Raw genomic sequence first — 21,288 nt, 5'->3', positions numbered from 1 at the left:
AGACAAAGTGGTGATGTGTTTTATGTCACTACATCCGTCTGTCATTTTTCCTGATGATGATTTGAGAATGGTTCTGTGATTTTTTAAAAAATTTTCTACAGTTGCTAAGTACCATTAACTAATTGTTAAGTCCAATTAAAAATCTAGAATGTTGTTTTTGAGTTGGACCATTTTGAAAATTTTGCCATCACCTCTTTATTCACCATAACGTGAGGGGTATCACTTAATGTTCCATTAATGCCTTATTTTTGACTTAGCAACAGGTAGTATACTTAGACCCCAATTAGGCCCAGTATTGATAAATCCAACAAGCCAATGTCAAGGTTTGTCATGTTTTTAATTTGACATCAGACAGGATACTGAGACCCAAATTAGTCCCAATATTGATAGATATTACAAACCAATGTCAAGGTTTGTCATAGTTTTAGTTTGGCAACAGGTGGGATACTTAGACCCAAATTAGGCCCAATATATAAGGCCTAATATTGGTAGATCCAACAAATGTTATTAGTATGGCAATAGGTGGGTAAGTAAGACCCAAATAAAGCCCTATATTGATAGATCAAACTTCATTGGTTCTGTAACTACTAATGGATGCACTGGATGTTAAATTTTTAAAGAGCAAAATTTATAATATAAACTAACCGTCTCCCCTCACTTTTCACTGTGATTCATTTTAGAACTTGTACATAACACATGAGATAATTCAGATGATACACTTTTCATTTTCAGTTTGATAGTCTTATTTTTGTTGCAGACAACTTATACCAGAAATGAACCGGCCATCTCCAGAAAAACAAGCTGCTAGGTTCCGTAATTTAAATCCTGTTTATGGTAATGTGGTAAGTACGTATAAGGTAATGTGGTAAGTTACCATGATATTGAATCTGTACATGTGCTAAGAGATAGGGCTATAAACATGATAAAGGCTCAGAATGGCCCCAGAATAAAATTACTTCATGCTTATCTGAATATGTGTGTATTTTAACTCCTGATAAAGAGTCCTGTTTTTTTTTCACAGCTAGGTTTTAAAATAACAAAACTAAAATTGTGACATCATGAATATTGGTATTTTCATTCCATACCCTTTCACCAAAAGGTCATTCTAATATATCACAACATATCCATATAATTAGTTGGTGGAAGCGGATGTTACTATTTTTACTAAAAACCAATGTTTATAAGGGATTTTTGAAAATTTTTCGCCATTTCTGACAAAATATCCCTTAGTATGATGTCATAATTACATCATAGAATCAGGTGTAAGAAACCTGATTTTTACAAAAGTTTTTTTACAGCAATTGTTCATAATGAGGAAAAATTCTAGATGTCACAGAAATCTAGTATTTTACAGAAGTTTATGGCAGATTGAGGCTGTTATAATCCCTTTTACTTGGAATTACTGATATGTTATACTAATTTGGTGTGCCTCATAGGACCACAACCATGGAAAAACTGTATGACCTACGTCAGATATACAACAGTCTTATTTCCTACATCATAGATCAGTTTTACTCAATTTTACTGATGTCACAACAGAACTTTTTCCCCATAATGGATGCCATTTTGTGTAGAGATGTGCCTTGATTCAGTTCCATTAATGGCTTCATACAGTATATTAGTAGAAGTGAGATGCTACCTTAAATACCAGCAAAATATTTTTGCAGAGAGGTACCCATCTCATATCCATTACTCTGAATTGAATTTAATGAAACTTTCACAGAATCTGTAGTTTATATAAAATATAGTGGTAAACTTTGATTGAGTTTTTTTTTTTTAGAGGTCATCACTAGGCTTCATATGATTATTTCATTATTTTGTAGGGGCGTGCCTTGACCGGGCTGAGGAATATGGGCAACACCTGTTATATGAACTCTACCATTCAGTGTCTGAACAACTGTTCTCTGTTGGTGACATACTTTCTTACAGACAGTTATTTATATGACATTAACAGGTAAATACCAGATAAATACTGCTCCCTTGACCCCCACAAAATATTCTGATATAATCTATATATTATACTGTGAAAGTACTATTGTTCATGGGGTACCAGTTTTCTTGGTTTTTGTAGGTAGACCAAACAATGAAATTTGGTTCTCAATGAATAAGAGATTCCCATTGATGTGTACACTGAAAACATTCAAACCACGATTTCAAGAATCCACAAATTTAATTTTGGTTATTCACAATAATCAATAGGTTATTATATTTATTATATAGATAACTTTTTTGAGATCAGTGAATTGATGATTAGGTGGAAGATATTGAAATCACTGAACTTATTTCACAGTGTGAACTACATACTGTCAGGGATTTATGTTTGGACAAAAATTGTGGAAATGACTTCTGCAGAATTTAAGCGTTTTTCAGTAAAATTTGGTCTTATGTGTTGTTTGCAACTACTCCTTATCAACTTGCAGGATTGTGATGGAACTCAATGGATTGTTAGATTACCATATAAAAATGTGCATTTTGTCAGGAATTTATGTTTGGGAAAAAAATGTAGAAATGATGACTGTTTGACAGGCATTTTTTCAGTAAAACTTGGTCAATGTTGTCCCATAAAAATTATGTCCAATATGAGTCGTGTGTCCAGATTGGACTCCAAATGTGCAGGGTTCAACAGGTAGGGTTTTAGTCCCATAGGGGTAATGTCTAGTTTACACGTGAAGCATTTGATAAATCACTGCTATCTATTTATAAATATTTTTTTCAATGATGTCTACTTTATTTTATAGAGAAAGTGAGCTTGGTAGCCATGGTGAAGTTGCTGATGATTTTGCTGTGATTGTCAAAGGCTTATGGAGTGGGCAGTATAAGTGTGTGACCCCCAGGGATTTCAAGGTCAGTTGCTCGTACAGAATTAAATTACAAGCAGAACTACTTGGCCATTTCTACTACACTAAAAATATGATGCAGATTTTTTTATATGAATTTATTGCTAGAAATTTAGTGACCATAATAATTCTATCCAACATATAAAAAAATTTACAAAAAATAAAGAACATTAACCCCTTCAAGAAAGAAGAAAGAATTAAGGTCCAGATCAGACTAACAGTGTATTTTGGGTTTGGGTCAGGGTTGAACTAAAGGTATGATTAGGGTATGGGTCAGGGTTAGACTAAGGGTATGGGGAAGGGTTAGACTAAAGGTATGGGGAAGGGTTAGACTAAAGGTATGGGGAAGGGTTAGACTAAAGGTATGGTTAGGGTATGGGTCAGGGTTAGACTAATGGTATGGTTAAGGTATGGGTTAGGGTTAGACTAAAGGTATGGGTCAGGGTTAGACTAAAGGTATGGTTAGGGTATGGGTTAGGGTTAGACTAAAGGTATGGGTCAGGGTTAGACTAAGGGTTTGGTTGGGGTATGGGTTAGGGTTAGACTAAGGTATGGTTAGGGTATGGTCAGGGTTAGAGTAAGGGTATTGTTAGGGTATTGGCTAGAGTTACACTAAGGGTAAGGTTAGGGTACGGGTATGGGTAAGACTAAGGGTTTGGTTGGGGTATGGGTTGGGGTATGACTAAGGTATGGTTAGGGTATGGGTTGGGTTAGACTAAGGTTAGTGTATGGGTCAGGGTTAGTTTAACCCTAGATTATCTCCATCCCTAAGTTGACAATTTCACTCATTGTAATTTTAAACCGATAACACTGAGTTAATCACTACTGTTAAATGCATAATTTTATCTTTTTTAGATTACAGTTGGAAAACATCAGCCCATGTTTGCTGGATATGATCAGCAGGACTCACAGGAGTTTCTTACTTTTCTGCTGGATGCCTTACATGAAGGTTTGAACAAGGTGTGTTCCTTGGACTATTTCAAAGCAGGGTTTGTTTGATTGGCTCAGCATGTCGAACTATTACAAAGCATGGTCTGTTTGAGTGATTTAATGTTCTTGTCATGAAATGCTAGAATGTTTGGAATATGACATTAGAACACAATTAATCAATCAATGATTTGTTTTAAATGAAGCAATACTGTAAAAATGCTGGTCATCCCTTAATAAAGTGTAAGTTTTTGTAAGAATCAGGGAAATGGGAAAAATTAGAAACAAGCATATCAAAAACCCACTGATCTGACAATTTACTCAAGGATGCTTATTCTTTTTGAAAAGACCATTATTTGATCTCAGAATCACTGGATTTGCTCAGAATTTTTTCAGTAGAATGTTAGAAAATATAGCTTTTGAGAGAGTGCTATCTGTACTTGAATTGTTCATTTTCAGTGCATTTCAATGAAATTCTAACTCAGTTTACCAAAGTGACATTGAAAATCTTTTCCTTTTTTTTTTATTCTGATGGTGCAAGAAGTCAAATTAAACTTTCAAAACTTTGGTGTTTTTTATACCTCATTTCACTTACTGCAAAATCAAAAATAGATTGTCATCGTGTAGCAAAAACAGACCTGCAATTCAGACGAAATCTATCTGAAGGGATCTAAAACCAAAACACAAAACTATTGTGAGTTATCTCCCTTAGAAGATGAAAATCTCTTCCAAATGTTTCTCGTAAGTCTCTATTGCCTTATATTTCCCAATAGATTTTGATAAAATTTAAGGTGCACAACCAAGTATATTAGGTCAATAAATATCTTAGACAAGTTTGGGCAAGAGAACACAATATTACTTCATTGCATGTATTAATCAATGTTTGCAGGTAAGGATTCGACCCAAGATACCTGAACAAGATAATGATAATCTCCCTGACCATGTAAATGCTGAGTTGTCATGGAAACATCACAGAATGCTGCATGAGTCCATTATTGTTGAACTTTTCCAGGTAAGATGAACAATAGATACCAAGCTTTTATACTGTGAAAGTGTTATTGTTTGTAAGCAAATCAATTTTTGTGAACAAAATTTGGTTCCAAGCGAAAAGTAAACTTCCTATTTATGATACAGATTTCAAATCCTTTAAGAATTTAAAAACTAACCTTTTTTCTCTTAACCACAAAAATTTGTCCCCACAAATAAAAATCCTTAAACCACAAAATTGGTCCCCTCAAATAAAAATCCTTAAACCACAAAAATTTGTCCCCACAAATAAAAATCCTTAAACCACAAAAATTGGTCCCCACAAATGAAAACACAGCACACAATATGGAACTTATGTTACATTCTTAGTGAACTCACAAAACTAAAGTTTCATGATGACCCTCATCTAACATTCAAATTGTAAAGCAAAATATTCCATAGTTACCTGTGTAACATCAAAGTTAAATTCCATGGTGACCCTCATATCAATGAACAAAACATTTGAAATGATGAAGCAATATATTCCATAGTGACTCTCATATTCCTAAATTTTATTTTTATTAGGGTCAGCTGAAATCAACACTTCAGTGTCTGACATGTAGGAAACAATCCGTTACTTTCCAGGCCTTCATGTATCTTTCATTACCGATTCCCTCCGGTTCAAGATGTCGTTTAGATGTAAGTATGACATTGGATCTACATGTATCTGGTATTTGACATTTGACATTTTTTACATATGCTTAACATGCAAATATGAAAAAAAGTATAATGAAGCCAAAAAACGAAGATTTTCTTGGTTTCTGTACAAAATGTTTGAATCTATAAGAAATCTTACCACAGAAGGATTTTGTTTTTTTATGTTTTTTATGGATTTTAAGTGTTATTGCCCTGTTAAATCTTTTTTTAGAATAAGGGGGTCAGGATAAACATTTTTTTTCTCTGTATTAGTGTTTTATTTGTGTTCTAATTGCTAATTATAAAAAAAATTTAATTCTTTCATTTTGCTCAGAACTAAATGAAACATTTGATCATTTTTAAACAAGAGCTGTGTCATTTTGAATGTTGTGTCCATACATGCCACAACTGTTCAGGGTTTGACCTCTGTGGAACGTATCAAGCTTTGCCATTAAATAAATTTACTCTTAAAACTTTTAATAGCACTCCAAATGAGAATCATGTAAAATGGGATTCTTGGTTGGAAACCCCATTTTTTTTTTGGATATTTTGTTTCAAATGTTATGGTAAAGAGAAATTAACCTGTGACTTTTCATATTACCCTAGTTCTTAGGAGATCAAATATTACAAGGAAAGTATTATATCATTCATAATGAAAGAATATAACTCTGTAAAGATACTGAAATACGATAGAAAATACTGGAATTTTTACATGTACTATTTCCCAAGAACAGACAGATTGGAATGAATAATTATATTATATTATATCCCATGATGCAACTTAATAACAAACAAGTACTATCGTTAAAAATAAAGATAGCTGACGCATTAAAATTTGTTCTTTTTACTTATAATTTTCTACACCACATTTAGGAAGACTCACGTTTTTTGGAACGTAACTAAGTTATCAGTATTTGGCCAATCAGGAAACATAATTGCAATCAGGTGACTTGCGTTTCCTTGGAAGAGTGTCTTTAAGGTCATAGGGTAAAAAGCGAAACTATACTGACTGAGTTGGGGAAAAAATGTGAAGCTTTTTGTGGGTGTATCATATATTACAGAATTTTCATGATTCTTACAAACACTTAATTCTACTCGAAACACTAAAAAGAAGGATGAATTTTTTTATTTTCCTTACTACAAATTAAACTGATCTTCATTCTAAAATTATAAAACCTCCATAGGACTGCCTGCAACAGTTTCTTAAACCAGAGAAAATGACAGGAAGTTCTAGATGGCGCTGCCCACGATGTAAAGTTGATAGAGACTCTGTGAAAAAGATTGACATTTGGAAATTACCCAGAATTCTTCTGATTGGACTAAACAGGTACATTTTACTATCATTCATCTCTTCAGATTCATGTATGAAATACTTTAGGGTGGGAACTTTTCATGGATTTTCATTTGTGGTTTGTAATATGAAGACTGATATTAAGTAGCAGTCTTAATAAAAATCAGGCAAGCGATGATTTATGTAATGTCAAAACCCACTATTTTCACTTTTATTTCTTATTTAGAAACAGTTACAGACCACATCTCAGTCTTGAATAAATGTTTCATGTTTTCTTTCTAAAGAAAATTTAATTGGTTGTGAATATTACCTTTTTAGTCACTTAGAAATTAAAAAAATCATGAAATTAATTAATGTTTGGTTTAGAGACAACAAGCATGAATTTTCTCATCATTCTCAATAGTTTGACAATTCTGTGAACAGAAATTTTACAGAAAATACTTTTTTTCTGTTTAGCTTTTTGGTTACTTGGCCAAGTTTATTTGTCAAGTGTTTTTTGGGTGAAAAAAAAATGGACAGCTATTTGTTCTATTTTTTCATCTATAAACTGAAAGGTAAAAAGAAATGGGGAACCCCTTTGTACATTTATATTTTTCAATATGTATACATTTGTAAAAAATGAGGAAACCCCTTTGTGCATTTATATTTTTCTCTATAAATAGATTTGTATATGAAGGACAGTGGAGACAAAAGATTAGTGCCTTTGTTGATTTCCCTGTAAAGAGCCTCAATTTGAGTGGTGTAGTACAGTCAACATCCTCCAGTAAAAACATTTACAATTTATATGGCATATCAGTAAGTACTTTAGTATGGCTTAAGTCTCGTCACTTGACCCTGATTATGAAGAGGATCCATGAAAAAGATGGAGAAATCAAACAAAACCTGTGTAAATGCAATGATAAAACTATTATGCTCTACTATATTTACACTATATAATAAGTGCCATAATAACAGAGAATTTCTATGCATTATATTAATGTAAAAATCAGAATCAATACATAATCAAATACAAAACACAAATTTAAATTAAGGACCTAGGGTAAGGGACATAACTGTTGAAATCATCAATATATGTGTGTATCATATCCAATTTCACCAGAGCCTTTCAAGCTTTTATTTGTAACAGAATGAAATCAGTCCAAATTACTGTGATGCTAAATACAAACGGTCCAATGATTTGTAAGGGGTGTGTCCCTTACCCTAGGTCTACCTCCTTAAAACTTCAAATCTTTCACTCCATAAAATTTATTCAATCATTTGTTTTATAAAATTTATCACTCCTCTGTGCTGCAGACATCTTCTTATGTCTTTTAATGTCAGTTTTGATGAATTTTGAATTGAACATCAGCATAAAGAAAGGCAATTGTTCAGTCCCAAATATCAGCAAAAAATATTGAAACGTCAATAAAAGGACAATGTAGGTACGTAAAAAAAACAATGCACCCATCCCATTGCAGCAAAGTCAAATCCAATAATGGTTTATTATATAGGCTTGTATAAATGATAAGGATTATTATATGGTTTATATAGTTACAAATTCAATCCAAAGTCAATTATTATACATATTGGAAACCGTGATCTTCAAGGACATGATCCTGGTTTGAACGATAATGAATACTCAAAGATGTTGGATTAATGTTTAAGGTCTTGGCCTGAAGCCAAGATTTATGTACTCCCAATTATGACCCGTCATGACATTAGTGCTGAAATAGTGGACCATGCTAACAATACAATCAGTCTTGTATGTGAATTTTACCCAACAATCAACAAAATCAACAAATTTGATCCCAGCCCTGATATGTTTTATGATGACATTCATCTCAATTATCACAAGGGACTCCTGGCAATGGTAGTACATCTTAAGACAACCCTTGGTATTACAGGGCCACGATCAGTAAAACGCCCTCGCCTAAAGACTAACACAAACCAAAATGTAAACATCCGTAAAAGTGCTATAATGCACCCGCAAGATGACTTTCCTTCATCACGACCTCCGTTTAATGGCCCACAAATGAGCCCAACGAACATGCCGTCCCAAATGCCAATGAACATGCCGCCTCAAATGCCAATGAACATGCAGCCCCAATACCAATGAACATGCCATGGTTCTTATCGCCATGGATGAATCCTTTGGGTGCACAGCCATTTAGACCCCCGCAACCTCTAAATATGACCTCAAACTTCTAGATACAATTTAGAGGCAGAGCATTGTTTTATTTTGTTTAACATCATTGTTTCATTTATTTACATATGTTATAGGTGAATGTAAATTTGCAGCACAAGAACTGCCACAATATACTTACTTATGTATTAGTATGTTATAATATCTTCAAGATTTTACGGTCCATATTATTTTATTTTTTCTTCTCTCGCTCTTTTCTTTTCTTTTTGGCTATGTATAGTATATTATAATAACATACATTAAGTATTTTCAAGACCATATTTTGAATCCCAGATAATGATTCTCTTTCACTCCATTTTTTTTTCCCCTCCATTTCACCCACTCAAAAAAGCCTAAACAGGATAATATAGCATATATATAAATCTTATCTTTGTTTTCTCTACAATACCTGGAATGGTATTTTTGGGTGGGGGAATCACTACCCCCTCCCACTTTAAGGGAAAAAAAAAAAAGAAGTTTCATCATTTGTCTTTTATATCATAATATCTTACCCAACATTCTATTCAATTGAAATTATGAACAGGATTACAAATAATAGCCAAAAGAACCTTTTGAGTTTTGGCATGTGGAATATACAGAGTCTGACAGGTGAAACTAATGATATTAATATCGCAAATTTTGAAAATGTCCATTCAAGCAGTAGAAAAAAACACAAAAAAGCAAGGCGTCATTCTGGGGGAATAAGTATTTTTGTCTAACCAGAAGTTAAAATGGGTGTGAAACCCATGAAAAACAGTCATGCTGATATTGTATGGATAAAATTAGATCATTTATTTTTTAAGACCAAGAAAGATATCTTTTTGGGAGTTGTATATATATCACCTGAATATTCCAATAGTATAGTAAATGATATTGAGTCAATTTATTCTGTTCTTTTGTTAAATGTTGAAAAATATTGTAGACTTGGTGATGTTATAATTCAAGGCGATTTCAATGCCTATACTAACACAAAACCAGATTATATTGTATTCGATAATGATTCTGAATTTGTAAATAGACATGATTTGAATCACAAAGTTGATATTCTAACGTCAAGAAATAATCTTGATTACAAACACAATAATAATAGTGGCAATTTGTTGCTCAATTTTTGTGAAGAAACCAGAATGAGAATTTTAAATGGGAGAACAATTGGAGATTTAAAGGGTGAATTTACTTGCATTACATATATTGGTTGCAGTCTAGTGGATTACACTTTAGTGTCACAAGATCTATTAAGTTCTGTTGGATATCTAGACATTTTTGATCTGGTACCATTTTCTGATCATCGCCCAATTAGTTGTACATTTTTTATAGATTATCTGTCACAGTGCCATAGAACTGTTCAATTAGATGCCCTCCCTGGTAAATTTATATGGTCTAAGGAAGCTAAATGCTTATTTAATGAAAAAATCAATAATAATGAATTTAAAGGTAAATTTTTGGATTATATGAGTTCTGAATTTGAAGATTGTGACCAAACCACTAACGCTTTCAATTCTATATTAATAGAATGTGCTAAGCAATCTGCTAAATATGTCAACCAGTCACCAAACAGAAAGAAAAAAAAGGTACAAATCCTACAACCTTGGCATACACAATCATGTGCAGATTTAAAGAAGTTGGTTAAATGTTATGAGAAACTTGTCAACAAAAATCCTAGTAATGGATATTACGGGAGAACGTATTATACTTATAAGTCAAAATATAGACTACTGGAATTTACAAACAGCAAATCTCTCCTAAGTGAAAACCAAATTGGTTTCAGAGAAAACAGTAGAACTGCTGACCATCTATTTTCAATCAAATCCATTATTGACCACTGTAAAAACAAGAAAAGAAAAGTTTTTGCTGCTTTTATTGACCTATGTAAGGCTTTTGATACCATTTGGCGGGTTGGTCTTTTTTACAAACTTGCGTCAGCAAATGTTCCTCCAAAACTATTTCAAATAATATTTTCTATGTATCATATTACTACAAATAGAATCAAATTTTCAAATGGACTAAGTTCCACATTCAAATCAGAATGTGGTGTCAAACAAGGTGATGTTTTGAGTCCTTTATTATTTAATATTTTTTTAGATGAAATTGTAAAGGTATTAAAGTCAAATAATTGCAATCCTGTAAAAATTGGGAATATATCAGTAAATTGTCTTCTATATGCTGAAAGTAAACAAGGTTTACAAACTAACTTAAATATTGTTCATGAATATTGCTGTAATTGGAAATTACATGTTAATGTGTCCAAATCTAAAGTTATTGTATTTAATTCAAATGGTAGATCTTATATTAATGAGTTTACATACAATAATGATATCATTCAAACAGTACCAAAATATTGTTATCTTGGTGTCATGTTACATTATAATGGTAAATTTAATTTAGCTGTATCTTTGCTGATGGAAAAGGCTAGAAAAGCTGTATTCAAGATAAAAAAGTCAGTAAGGCTAGATCATCTATTAGAAAAGCTGTTTGATACTTTAATTAGCCCCATTCTTTTGTACTGTAGTGAAGTCTAGGGTATAGATATTGATACATGTACTTTTAATAACTCAGTTGTAGAAAAATTTCATTTAAAATTCATCAAGGAAATTCTTGGTGTACATTGCAAAGCTGCAAATGCTGCATGTCGTTCTGAACTTGGACGACTCCCACTTCACTCAAAAATTATGTTTTCCTGTGTTAAATTTTTAAATCATCTTCTTTCCTCAGAAAACACTTTGGCTTTCAAAATATTTCAAGCTACAGAAAACAATAACACTTGGACAAAGAGAATGTATTATATTATCAATAAACTTGGCTTTTCACACATAATCTATCAAAAATGTAGCTTTAAACCTATTTTATCAAATATAAAACAACAAATAACCGATCAATTTATGCAAGAACAACATTCCCAAATCCAAAATTCAAATAAACTAACATTTTATCGAAATATACACATTGGATACAAACGAGCAAAGATCAGAAAGATCCTCTCTTTGCAATATTAGAATCAGTAGCCATAATTTGGAAATAGAAAAAGGCCGTCATCTATCAATTCCTGCAAACAAGAGATTATGTAAAGTTTGCAACTCCGGGGAGGTTGAAGATGAATTACACTTTTTGCTAAAATGTGAAAAATACTCCAAAGTTAGAAGTCAATTTATGTCCAAATTATCAAATATCCTCAAAAAAGATATTGATTCAATTAATTACTACACACCGAAACAATGTATATTCAGTGATTCATATACTATACTAAAGATTATCACTAATTTTTTAGATATTATTTTTTCTATCAGAAAAAATTTTATCTCATAACATTTGATTAATACTCTATTTAGATGTATACCGCTACTGTATATGTTACTCTTTTATATATCAATTATATAGACCTTTGCCAATTATTGTAATTGTGTTTGTGCCAATAAAGAATATTATATTATATTATATTATTATATATTTTACATTTTTTTCAGTTTGTTATACATGTTTTTTTTTTTTGGTATATTTCAGAATCATTATGGTACAATGGATGGCGGACACTGTAAGTACATGTATACCAAACATTATATACAGTCAAACCTCGGTAGGGACAATTGAAATGTGTTCCAGTTATCGGGAGTTCGAGAGATTTTCAGTTGTTGTCAAAATATTAAACAGATGTATATCAACCATTTGGGTTGCCTTGTGGTGATGTGTCTGAGTGTGGTAGGTCAAAGGTTTAATACCCAGCCTTTTCTTACATGTTACAATTGTTAGTCAGTGCTTTCTCTGTCAAGATGTAGTTTAATGGCTGATTGTTCTGGAAGTATGATTATGTTTACAGTTGCTTCTGTGAGCTAACACACTGGAATAGCAGCGTTAGTGTTTTGGACTGATAAAAAGCTGTGTGTTCTATTGATCAAACTTTTTATACCCCTGTCCCATAGGGTGTACTGTTTTGTACCTCTGTTCCAGAGAGTGGACTGTTTTATACCTCTGTTCAATAGGATGGACTGTTTTATACCCCTGTCCCATAGGGTGTACTGTTTTATACCCCTGTCCCATAGGGTGTACTGTTTTATATCTCTGTTCCATAGGGTGGACTGTTTTATACCCCTGTTCCATAGGGTGTACTGTTTTACAACTTTGTTCCATAGGGTGGACTGTTTTATACTCCTATTCCATAGGCTGTACTGTTTTATACTTCTGTTCCATGGAGTGGACTGTTTTATACTCCTGTCCTATAGGGTGTACTGTTTTATACCTCTGTTCCATGGAGTGAACTGTTTTATACCTCTGTTCCATGGAGTGGACTGTTTTATACTACTGTCCTATAGGCTGTACTGTTTTATACCTCTGTTCCATGGAGTGGACTGTTTTATACCTCTGTTCCATATGATGTAGTTTTTACTGCGATATGCCCTGAGAGGCAAGAAATATTTGCTATACTGATTGTCAATCAATCAAGTCATCAATTTTTTGGCCTGTTTATTGATTGTATGTGATTCTGGAAATAGATTCCCAGCGCTTTTACATAACACATAGGCGTCTATGAAATAACTTGTGGCACTTGAGCTATAAAGCTTATCAACTGAGAAATGTAGCTAGTTTAGAGGAACATGTATTTAAGGATATGATTTATTTCAATGATTGTTGCTTAATTTTGAATTATTTAACAGACAGTTTCGATCTGGAGGTCGATAAATTGAATTTTTGTCACCTTTTCTCCTGGAATAACTTCTGCTTTGTTTGATTTTCATAAAAAGACACAACACAATATTGGAAAGAAAAGGCCATTTATTATACAATGATGAAAACTAAGTATCAAAAGGACATCAGCAAAACACAACTATACATATACAGTGATTTACAATAAGTCTAGAATAACCTGAATTGTTTGTTTGTTTGTTTGTTGGGGTTTAACGTCCGAGCAGCAATATTTCAGCTATATTCAGACGAAACCTGAATTGTAAAAAATACTGAAAATACATAACTAACCCATGAAAAATATCTGAGCTGAAAATCAGAGGTGAGGAGCAGATAAATTGAATATAGACCAGAAAATTTAAAACTGGAAACCAATATCGAATATTATGCAAACTGATGCATCAAAGAATTTTGGTGTGTGTGTGGTTTTTAAATGTATTTCGTATCAGAATGGTGAAATTAAAATTAAAACAATTTTCAATAGTTCAATATTAAGCATTTATAACAATAAGCCTGTGTCACATTTGAATTTGATCCCCGTACTATCCATTTATCCCTTATATTTGAAACTTGACGATTATTTTAGGCATAAAAATTCAAATGATCGATATAAATTGATTCAGTACTTTGATTTTTTATAGACACAGCTTTTTGTCGGAATCCATGTACTAAACATTGGTACAAATATGATGATGACCAAGTATTCGATATGTCAGAATCTGATGTGAAGGTAGGTCATTATTCTTTAACTGTAATGGTATTTGACTGTGCTAGACACATATCAATGTGGTCAAAAAGGCTGAAGTCTTTTTAACTTACCTGGTAAACAAAAACCCTTAAGTCTTATATACTTACATAAAAAAAGCCTTTAGTCTTATTTACTTACATAAAAAACTTTAAGTCTTTTTAACTTACATAAAAAGGCTGAAGTCTTATTAACTTACATAAAAAGGCTTGAGTCCTATTAATTTAAAAAGGCTGCAGTCTTATTACCATAATGTGGCAACATCCCTTCAGCTCCTGCGTATGGAGTGTTCATATCACAACTCATACGTTATGCCAGAGCTTGCCGAAACTACGCAGACTTTTTGTATCGCACTAGAACTCTAACAAATAGGCTTCTAGAACAGGGTTATGTTGCTACAAGATTGAAGTCATCACTACAGAAGTTTTATGGTCGTCATCATGAACTCGTGGATTGTTATGGTGTATCCATCAGCACCATGAAAACTGATTTTTCAACGGGTCATAGTTTTCCTTTCGTCGTTTGTCTACCCCGGACTTGACTTTTTATGAGCAACTTGGCGGGTGTTTCTAGAAAAGCAGAGGACGCTTACCCTACCGGTGCACCTGGTCCATGCTCCCAGTTTTTAGTGGAGTCCAGATTGCTCATTTACTTTCGTTACTTTGTATGTATGATTTTAGTTACTTTATGTTCTTTGTTATGTATGTCTGTTTTCCATGTCTGGTCTTTGTCCCAGGATTACATTCTTTTGATTACCGCTATAACCTTGGTTCCCTTGATTACTCTTTTAAACAAAAAGACCGAGGTCATGTAAACTTGGACCTACATGTAAGCCAAATTCCCATAGTCAGCTATAATGAATTCCTATGATATTAAAAAAGACTGATATTTCTATAGTCTCAAGGACAAAAAGCTGTAAAGCCATTATTGTATATCCTGTGTCAACTGGTCAAATTTAGTATCTGGATATATTGGTTCTATACAAGTTAGACTTTGGGCAAGGGACATAACTCATGAAATCTGTGATATGTTTGTATCATATTCAATTTCAACAAAGCCTATCTAGCTTTCATTTGAAACCGAATGAAATCAGTCCAAGTTAGTTTGATGCTTACATGAGATTGAAGTAAAATGGTGAATACAAACATTAAAATGATTTGTAGGAGTTGTGTCCCCTACACTATACAAGTGCAATACAAAAGCATTATTTAAGGTTGATATTATAAAATAATACAACGTGAGCTCCTGGAAGCTTTTAAAATTAGTCTACCTCCTTAAATCATTGGCAACAAGAGGTTGAATGTCACCACCTTGTAGGATTATGTTCAAAAATCTTTTTTTATGCAACAAGCCTAGTAAAACTAGAAAAAAACATTTTTTTTTAAGTATAGTATTCCCTAAGAGTCATGCAGAGGTTGATATTTTTGTGTCAATTTTTCATCTATGTTAATGCATTCAGTATGTCCCTAACAAGAATTACTTTTCATTAGTGATAAATAATGATGGAGGCTTGGAAAGTTAAGAAAATAATTGACTGGTTACATAATGATCTGAAGTGGGAAAAAATGATGGAAAATACTGGTAATTTTCAACTGAATGCAATTAAACTGTTGATTAATTTCATAACTTGCAAAGCCATAAATATAACTTTAATTGATATTTGCACCATAAATGTGACTTTCTGAACAGTTTCACATTGTAAAGAGAATTGACAACAATTTTTCAACTTTTATATCCTCTCTGATGCAGTGTTTGGTATATATATATATATATATATATATATATATATCACCTTATATCAAAATTATGTTGCAATTATCTCAAGTGGCAATGGATTGATTGATTTCAAATTTAGCATTACCTGGTTGGCTTTATATAGATGGGGCGTATGTTGTAGTTCATTTTGGTTGCTATCTGTTACCATTTTTTTTGTTTCGAGACACTTTGCCATTTTCAATTATATATGGAATGAGTGGGGGTATACCCAACATGACAAATCAGGGGAACTAAAATCGAGTGGAAATCAAAAGAATTTGTTCCAATGACAAAGACTACACAGGAAAATAGACACATACAGGAACATGAACTAATGTGTACAAAGAAACAAAAGTAAATGAACCTGGACTCCACTAAAATTTAGGATCAGGTGCACTGATAGGGTAAGCATCTTCTGCTTTTCTAGAAACACTTGCCGAGTCTTGAAATTGTATTCAGTGTTTAACTTTGATAACAGAAGGGAAATATATTGTTTATAAATTTCAAGAAATTTTAACCCCATGTTTCATTGAAATAATTACAATGAACATATAGTAACTTCATCAACAAAACTTTTGATCTCTAAGATGTTTCGAGTTAGGTATCAGAATGTCACAAAATAAACATGTTTTGTTGATTTTTACAGTTATTTCCCTTAGGTGTTGTGTCCCCTCACACTGAAAATATAATACTGGTTTCATATTACTTTTTTTTATTTTAACAGAGTTCAGCTGCATTTGTATTATATTATACATCAGTAGAACTGCAACCACCAGACTTCAGAAGAAATTTTTAGCATCAATGGAACTTCAGAAGAATTTTTAACACAGATTGAACTGTATTTTGCTTTTGGTACCAATTGAAATGTAATTCACTGACTTCAGAAGATTGTTTAAGTCTTTATAAAAATCAGACAGGAAGTTATTCATGCTTGCGAGAAAAATACAGATTCCAATTACAATATTTATTTACTCGTTAATAGTTAAAGACGATGTAAATCATAAACAATCAATAGTTTTTCATTTGAGATTTAAATTGTGTGACTTGATCATTATTCTTGATTTAGTTCACTTGTGTTTGCTTTGTTAACATTCATGATGTAAGAGGCTGTTCATTTAGAAACCAGACAGCACAGAGAAAATAGTTCTCTACCAATTTTGTTCGATTCCGTGTCATCATGATGCTGTATTCTAGGATTCTCGTCGCCAGGGACAAGTTTGGTGTTGGAAAGTTCAATATTATGTTTTATTTTCCTTTTGACATAGAAAACTGAAATTTTGAATTGTTATGTTCGGAAAGCAAACTTAAACTTTACAGCTAATTCTTATTTGGAGTTTCCCGTGGAAACCTAAAATTTTCAAAAATCCTAAAACACTGATGATATCAGGAAAACTGGAATCTTTCTGTTTTAAAAATGGAGGACTCAGAAAATATGTTCAGAATTCCCTAACTTTTGCTGCAATGGGCCAAAAACAGCTATGAACAGGTCAAAACTTAATAATGTTGCATACAGTTGTAAGAAAAAAAACTCAGTTTGAACAGGCCAAAAGTGTGCTTGAACCATGCAATCTCAGTTTGAGCAGGCCAAAAGTGTGCTTGAACCATGCAATTTGGCCTCCTTCTTAAAGAAAATCCTTATTCTTACCATTTCAGTTGCATTACTCACCAACATTCATTTTTCGAAAACATGAGTTTGTTATCTCTAAAGGATGACATTTCTTTAGAATCAGGCCACTCATGGACATGGTCCTCTGTAGACCCTTATAATCACTAGCTCTACATTGTTACAGATCTGTTCTGTAAACCAGCATGAATTATTGAGATTTTGTTTATTTCAGTCAAAATTATGTTAAGTTGAAAATCCATAACAGGACAATGATTGGCACCACTTTTATTTTCAACAATATTTCTAAATACTCTTACAGGATCTCCATAAATTCCTTGTTTTAAACAATGTGATTGGCCTCAGTTGAAGCCTAGGAAGCATATGGAAACATTTCTCACTGTGTAATTTTCCATTAAGGTTCCACTTCTTGAAAAAAAATCAAATTAAAGCAATCTGTTCTGTTGAAATTTAAGATTTGAGTGAAGGTTTGAAGGAAGACTTTATTAGCTTCTTACTGTGTAGTTTTTCATTAGTGATTTTATGATTAATTGGTTTAGATAATCGTAAAAGAGATTTTTGATACAAGTATCAAACTACTAATAAACTTTAGAGTTGATAAATGGTTAATCTAATGTTATCAATTATAAGACATTTGTATATAATTGAAATTTATGTCGAGACCATTAATATTTTGTATCATCATAGTTCACATATTTCTATATCAATTTCTGAACCGGAAATTCAGTCATTTAAGGCTTTTCATAAAAGCCGAGACTTGAACTTTAAACTTTAATAAATCATCCATTATGTTACTTTGATTATCTTCACTATTTCTCATGTAGGTTATAATTTCATGACAAATCTCATACTAGGTTTTAACAATCTTGTTAAAATGTAAGATGTAAGGCAGGAAATTTGAAGAAAGGTTTACTTTGTTTCTTAGGCATAGACTATTTTTTTTTGGGGGGAGGGTCTCCTTCACTGATATAATGGTTGGTGCTTACTGTACTCATTTTATATAGATTTCATGTTTAATGTTCTGTGTCTGAATATTTTTACTGTGATATGTTAATAAATTAATGAATAGCTGTGCATTTATTTTTTCTCTTTTTCAGATACTGCATTTTTATATGCCCGTCAATTTTGGCAGGATGTATTATGGTATACATATGTCGGGTGTCTGACTGTCCGTCGTAAACCTGTTGCACTGTAACTTGAGAACAACTTGTCCAAATTTCTTGAAACTTAAAATAGTTGCTTCTTATGATGGTCAATTGGTCTGTATACTTTTTGGTGAAAATTAGATTAAAACTTTTCAAGTTGTGGATCTTTGTAATTAAAATAAAGGGGTGTTTTTTCTCACGTTGCACTGTATCTCAAAAAGAATTATGATTATTGCTTAAAACTTTACACACTTGTTAGTTATATTAATCTAAAGATCGGTTTACTTTTTGGTGATGATTCTATATTTTAATTTCAAGTTACATTTTCATGATGATTCTTTATTTCATTCCTGAGTTTTTGATTTTTTTTTCAGTTTTTTTTTCCTATTTTGAAACATTATACCATAAACACTGAAACATGTAGTTACAATTTTTTTTCTCTCTTTTATCAACTTTCTGTTTTATAGAACTATTAAATTTTCAATTGATGTATTGGCATGCTAAATTTTTTATGCAAAAGTCTTGGCTTCCTTTATCAGAATTATTGCTTCAATAGGCATCATATAAACTTATTGTTAGTATTTTTTGCTGGTCTCTTACATTGAGTGGGAATAAGGAATGAGTCAGGATATACTTAGCATGACATCCTGTACACCCCTACGTTCTTCCAAAAACATTTTAGGTGTTGTTTTTTTTTCAGGAGATGACGAGCATGTCATGTGCTGGTGGCGCAGCTGTTTATTATATAACCCCTGAAATAAATCCCAGTATGGCACTTTTTAACAGAATTTCATAAAGATCTATATACGTATACTAAAGTTAGAGTCATGAAGTGTCTACGGATGACGACAGACAGACAGCATGATATACCATTATACAACCACATTTAGGAGCAAGCATGTTTTGTATTGAAAAGGAACAAAATTTATTGAGAATGGATTTTTTGTTTTTTTTTTTTTATTATTCAGTAACTATCAGGATATGTGTTTTATGTATGATAACTGCATTTTTACCCAAGTGCAGCACAGAACAAGTATCCTGTATAAAAACATTGCATTGGTGATCATCAAAAATCTCCTTTCTTCAAGAAAGAGGGTCCCCCAAAAAAAGCAATTTAAAAACTTAAGTGATCTGGGCTCAACAATCTATGAGAGTAGATCTATGAAAACCAGTAAATGGTTCAGATAAAAATGTGATTCTTTGGTTATTATTCTAGGCTTTTGAAATAAGTAAAAAGAATATTTTAAAATACTAAAAATGCATTAAATTTTGATAGCTTATTGAATTTTTTGGTATTTTCCTTAATTTTGGACATGAAGACAAACGTTTTACTATATATTTCACACCTGATTCTAAGCCTCATCTGAATATTTTGAGTCCATACACTGTTATTGTCTATGTAACTGTTTTTGCACATGCACACTGTCCTCCCCCTTTTTGGGTTCTTGATCCTAAAGGATCAAATATCTTTTGTCATGGGCCTGAAACTTTTCTATTGTTTCTGAACCCTACACAAAAATACATTTCCTTTTATACATTCAATATAGTTATTGCAGTAATGTGTCAGAATTTAATGAGTTAAACGTGTCCCATTTAACACAACGATCAGTCAAAATCTCCATCCTGTCATTAATATTTTATTATCAAAAAACAGAATGTGAAGAGCAGTGATTTTAACCAAGTAAAATTGGTAAAAAAATTCAAATTGATAAAAAGTGTCCAGTTTTATAAATCTTATATTGATCAAGTAATTTTATTTTCTTGGTTCTATTTGACATTTGAAGTGTAGGATAATGATCTGCTAAAATAGTTTTGAATGTGATTGCAAATTAACTTTGAACAGGTTTTTAAAAAAAATGGGAAAAGGGTGAAACAGTTCAATGAAATTTGAAATGTGTGTCAAGTTGTATACTGTTCAACTATTGATTACAGTTTGTACTTCAGAAATCAGTAGTATTGATTGACATTCAGTTTATACATATTAGGACAATTCATATATATGCAAATGTATGGATTAATAGTTTTATTTTATTTTATCATAAAATATTTTAAATTTTGTTCATGCTACATTATTCACAATAATATGTTTTCAATATTTTATTTGTTCTAACACATTTAAAGTAAATGGTCATAACACAAATAATAGAAACAATGTACATTCTGACAACAACAACAAAGAAAAAAGATATAAATGCATATGGTCTACATCTAGTTTCATTAACATAGGAACTTGCGGCAGAGGTAATAAAAAAACAGTGCCAGCAGCACTTTGATTTTATTGTACTAAAGGTATATCCCAATGCTATATTTAGATTGTTGGTTGGAGTGCACTACCTCCGGATAGCCATTTGTTGGTCAATTCATATGTAGCAGTAAAAAATAGGTCATTTAATTTATTTAAATTAATTTTAAACTATTTACAAATAAAATAAAGATGTCAAATCCGGGGGGGGGGCGGAGGTGCATA

At 32.1% G+C, this 21,288-nt stretch overlaps 1 protein-coding gene across 2 annotated transcripts in view; it reads left to right on the top strand.

Annotated features, from left to right (window-relative positions):
* The window catches only part of LOC148596454 (ubiquitin carboxyl-terminal hydrolase 8-like), a 52,939-nt gene extending 34,189 nt beyond the window's left edge, over positions 1-18,750 (top strand). For both annotated transcript variants that reach the window (XM_088563448.1, XM_088563449.1), the window contains exons 16-26: positions 758-842; positions 1,824-1,954; positions 2,739-2,844; positions 3,693-3,797; positions 4,654-4,776; positions 5,316-5,429; positions 6,611-6,753; positions 7,380-7,512; positions 12,377-12,407; positions 14,194-14,282; positions 16,777-18,750. In XM_088563448.1, coding sequence (XP_088419574.1) covers positions 758-842; positions 1,824-1,954; positions 2,739-2,844; positions 3,693-3,797; positions 4,654-4,776; positions 5,316-5,429; positions 6,611-6,753; positions 7,380-7,512; positions 12,377-12,407; positions 14,194-14,282; positions 16,777-16,848 — 1,132 coding nt within the window. In that variant the 3' untranslated portion in view covers positions 16,849-18,750. The remainder of the gene's footprint in view (positions 1-757; positions 843-1,823; positions 1,955-2,738; positions 2,845-3,692; positions 3,798-4,653; positions 4,777-5,315; positions 5,430-6,610; positions 6,754-7,379; positions 7,513-12,376; positions 12,408-14,193; positions 14,283-16,776) is intronic.
* The last annotated feature ends 2,538 nt before the right edge of the window (positions 18,751-21,288 follow it).

The sequence above is a fragment of the Perna viridis genome, chromosome 15, assembly GCF_037379345.1.
Source record: "Perna viridis isolate PV_CMFRI_1.1 ecotype Kerala chromosome 15, ASM3737934v1, whole genome shotgun sequence".
Lineage (NCBI taxonomy): Eukaryota > Metazoa > Mollusca > Bivalvia > Mytilida > Mytilidae > Perna > Perna viridis.
This window is presented reverse-complemented; position numbering and strand designations above follow the sequence as displayed.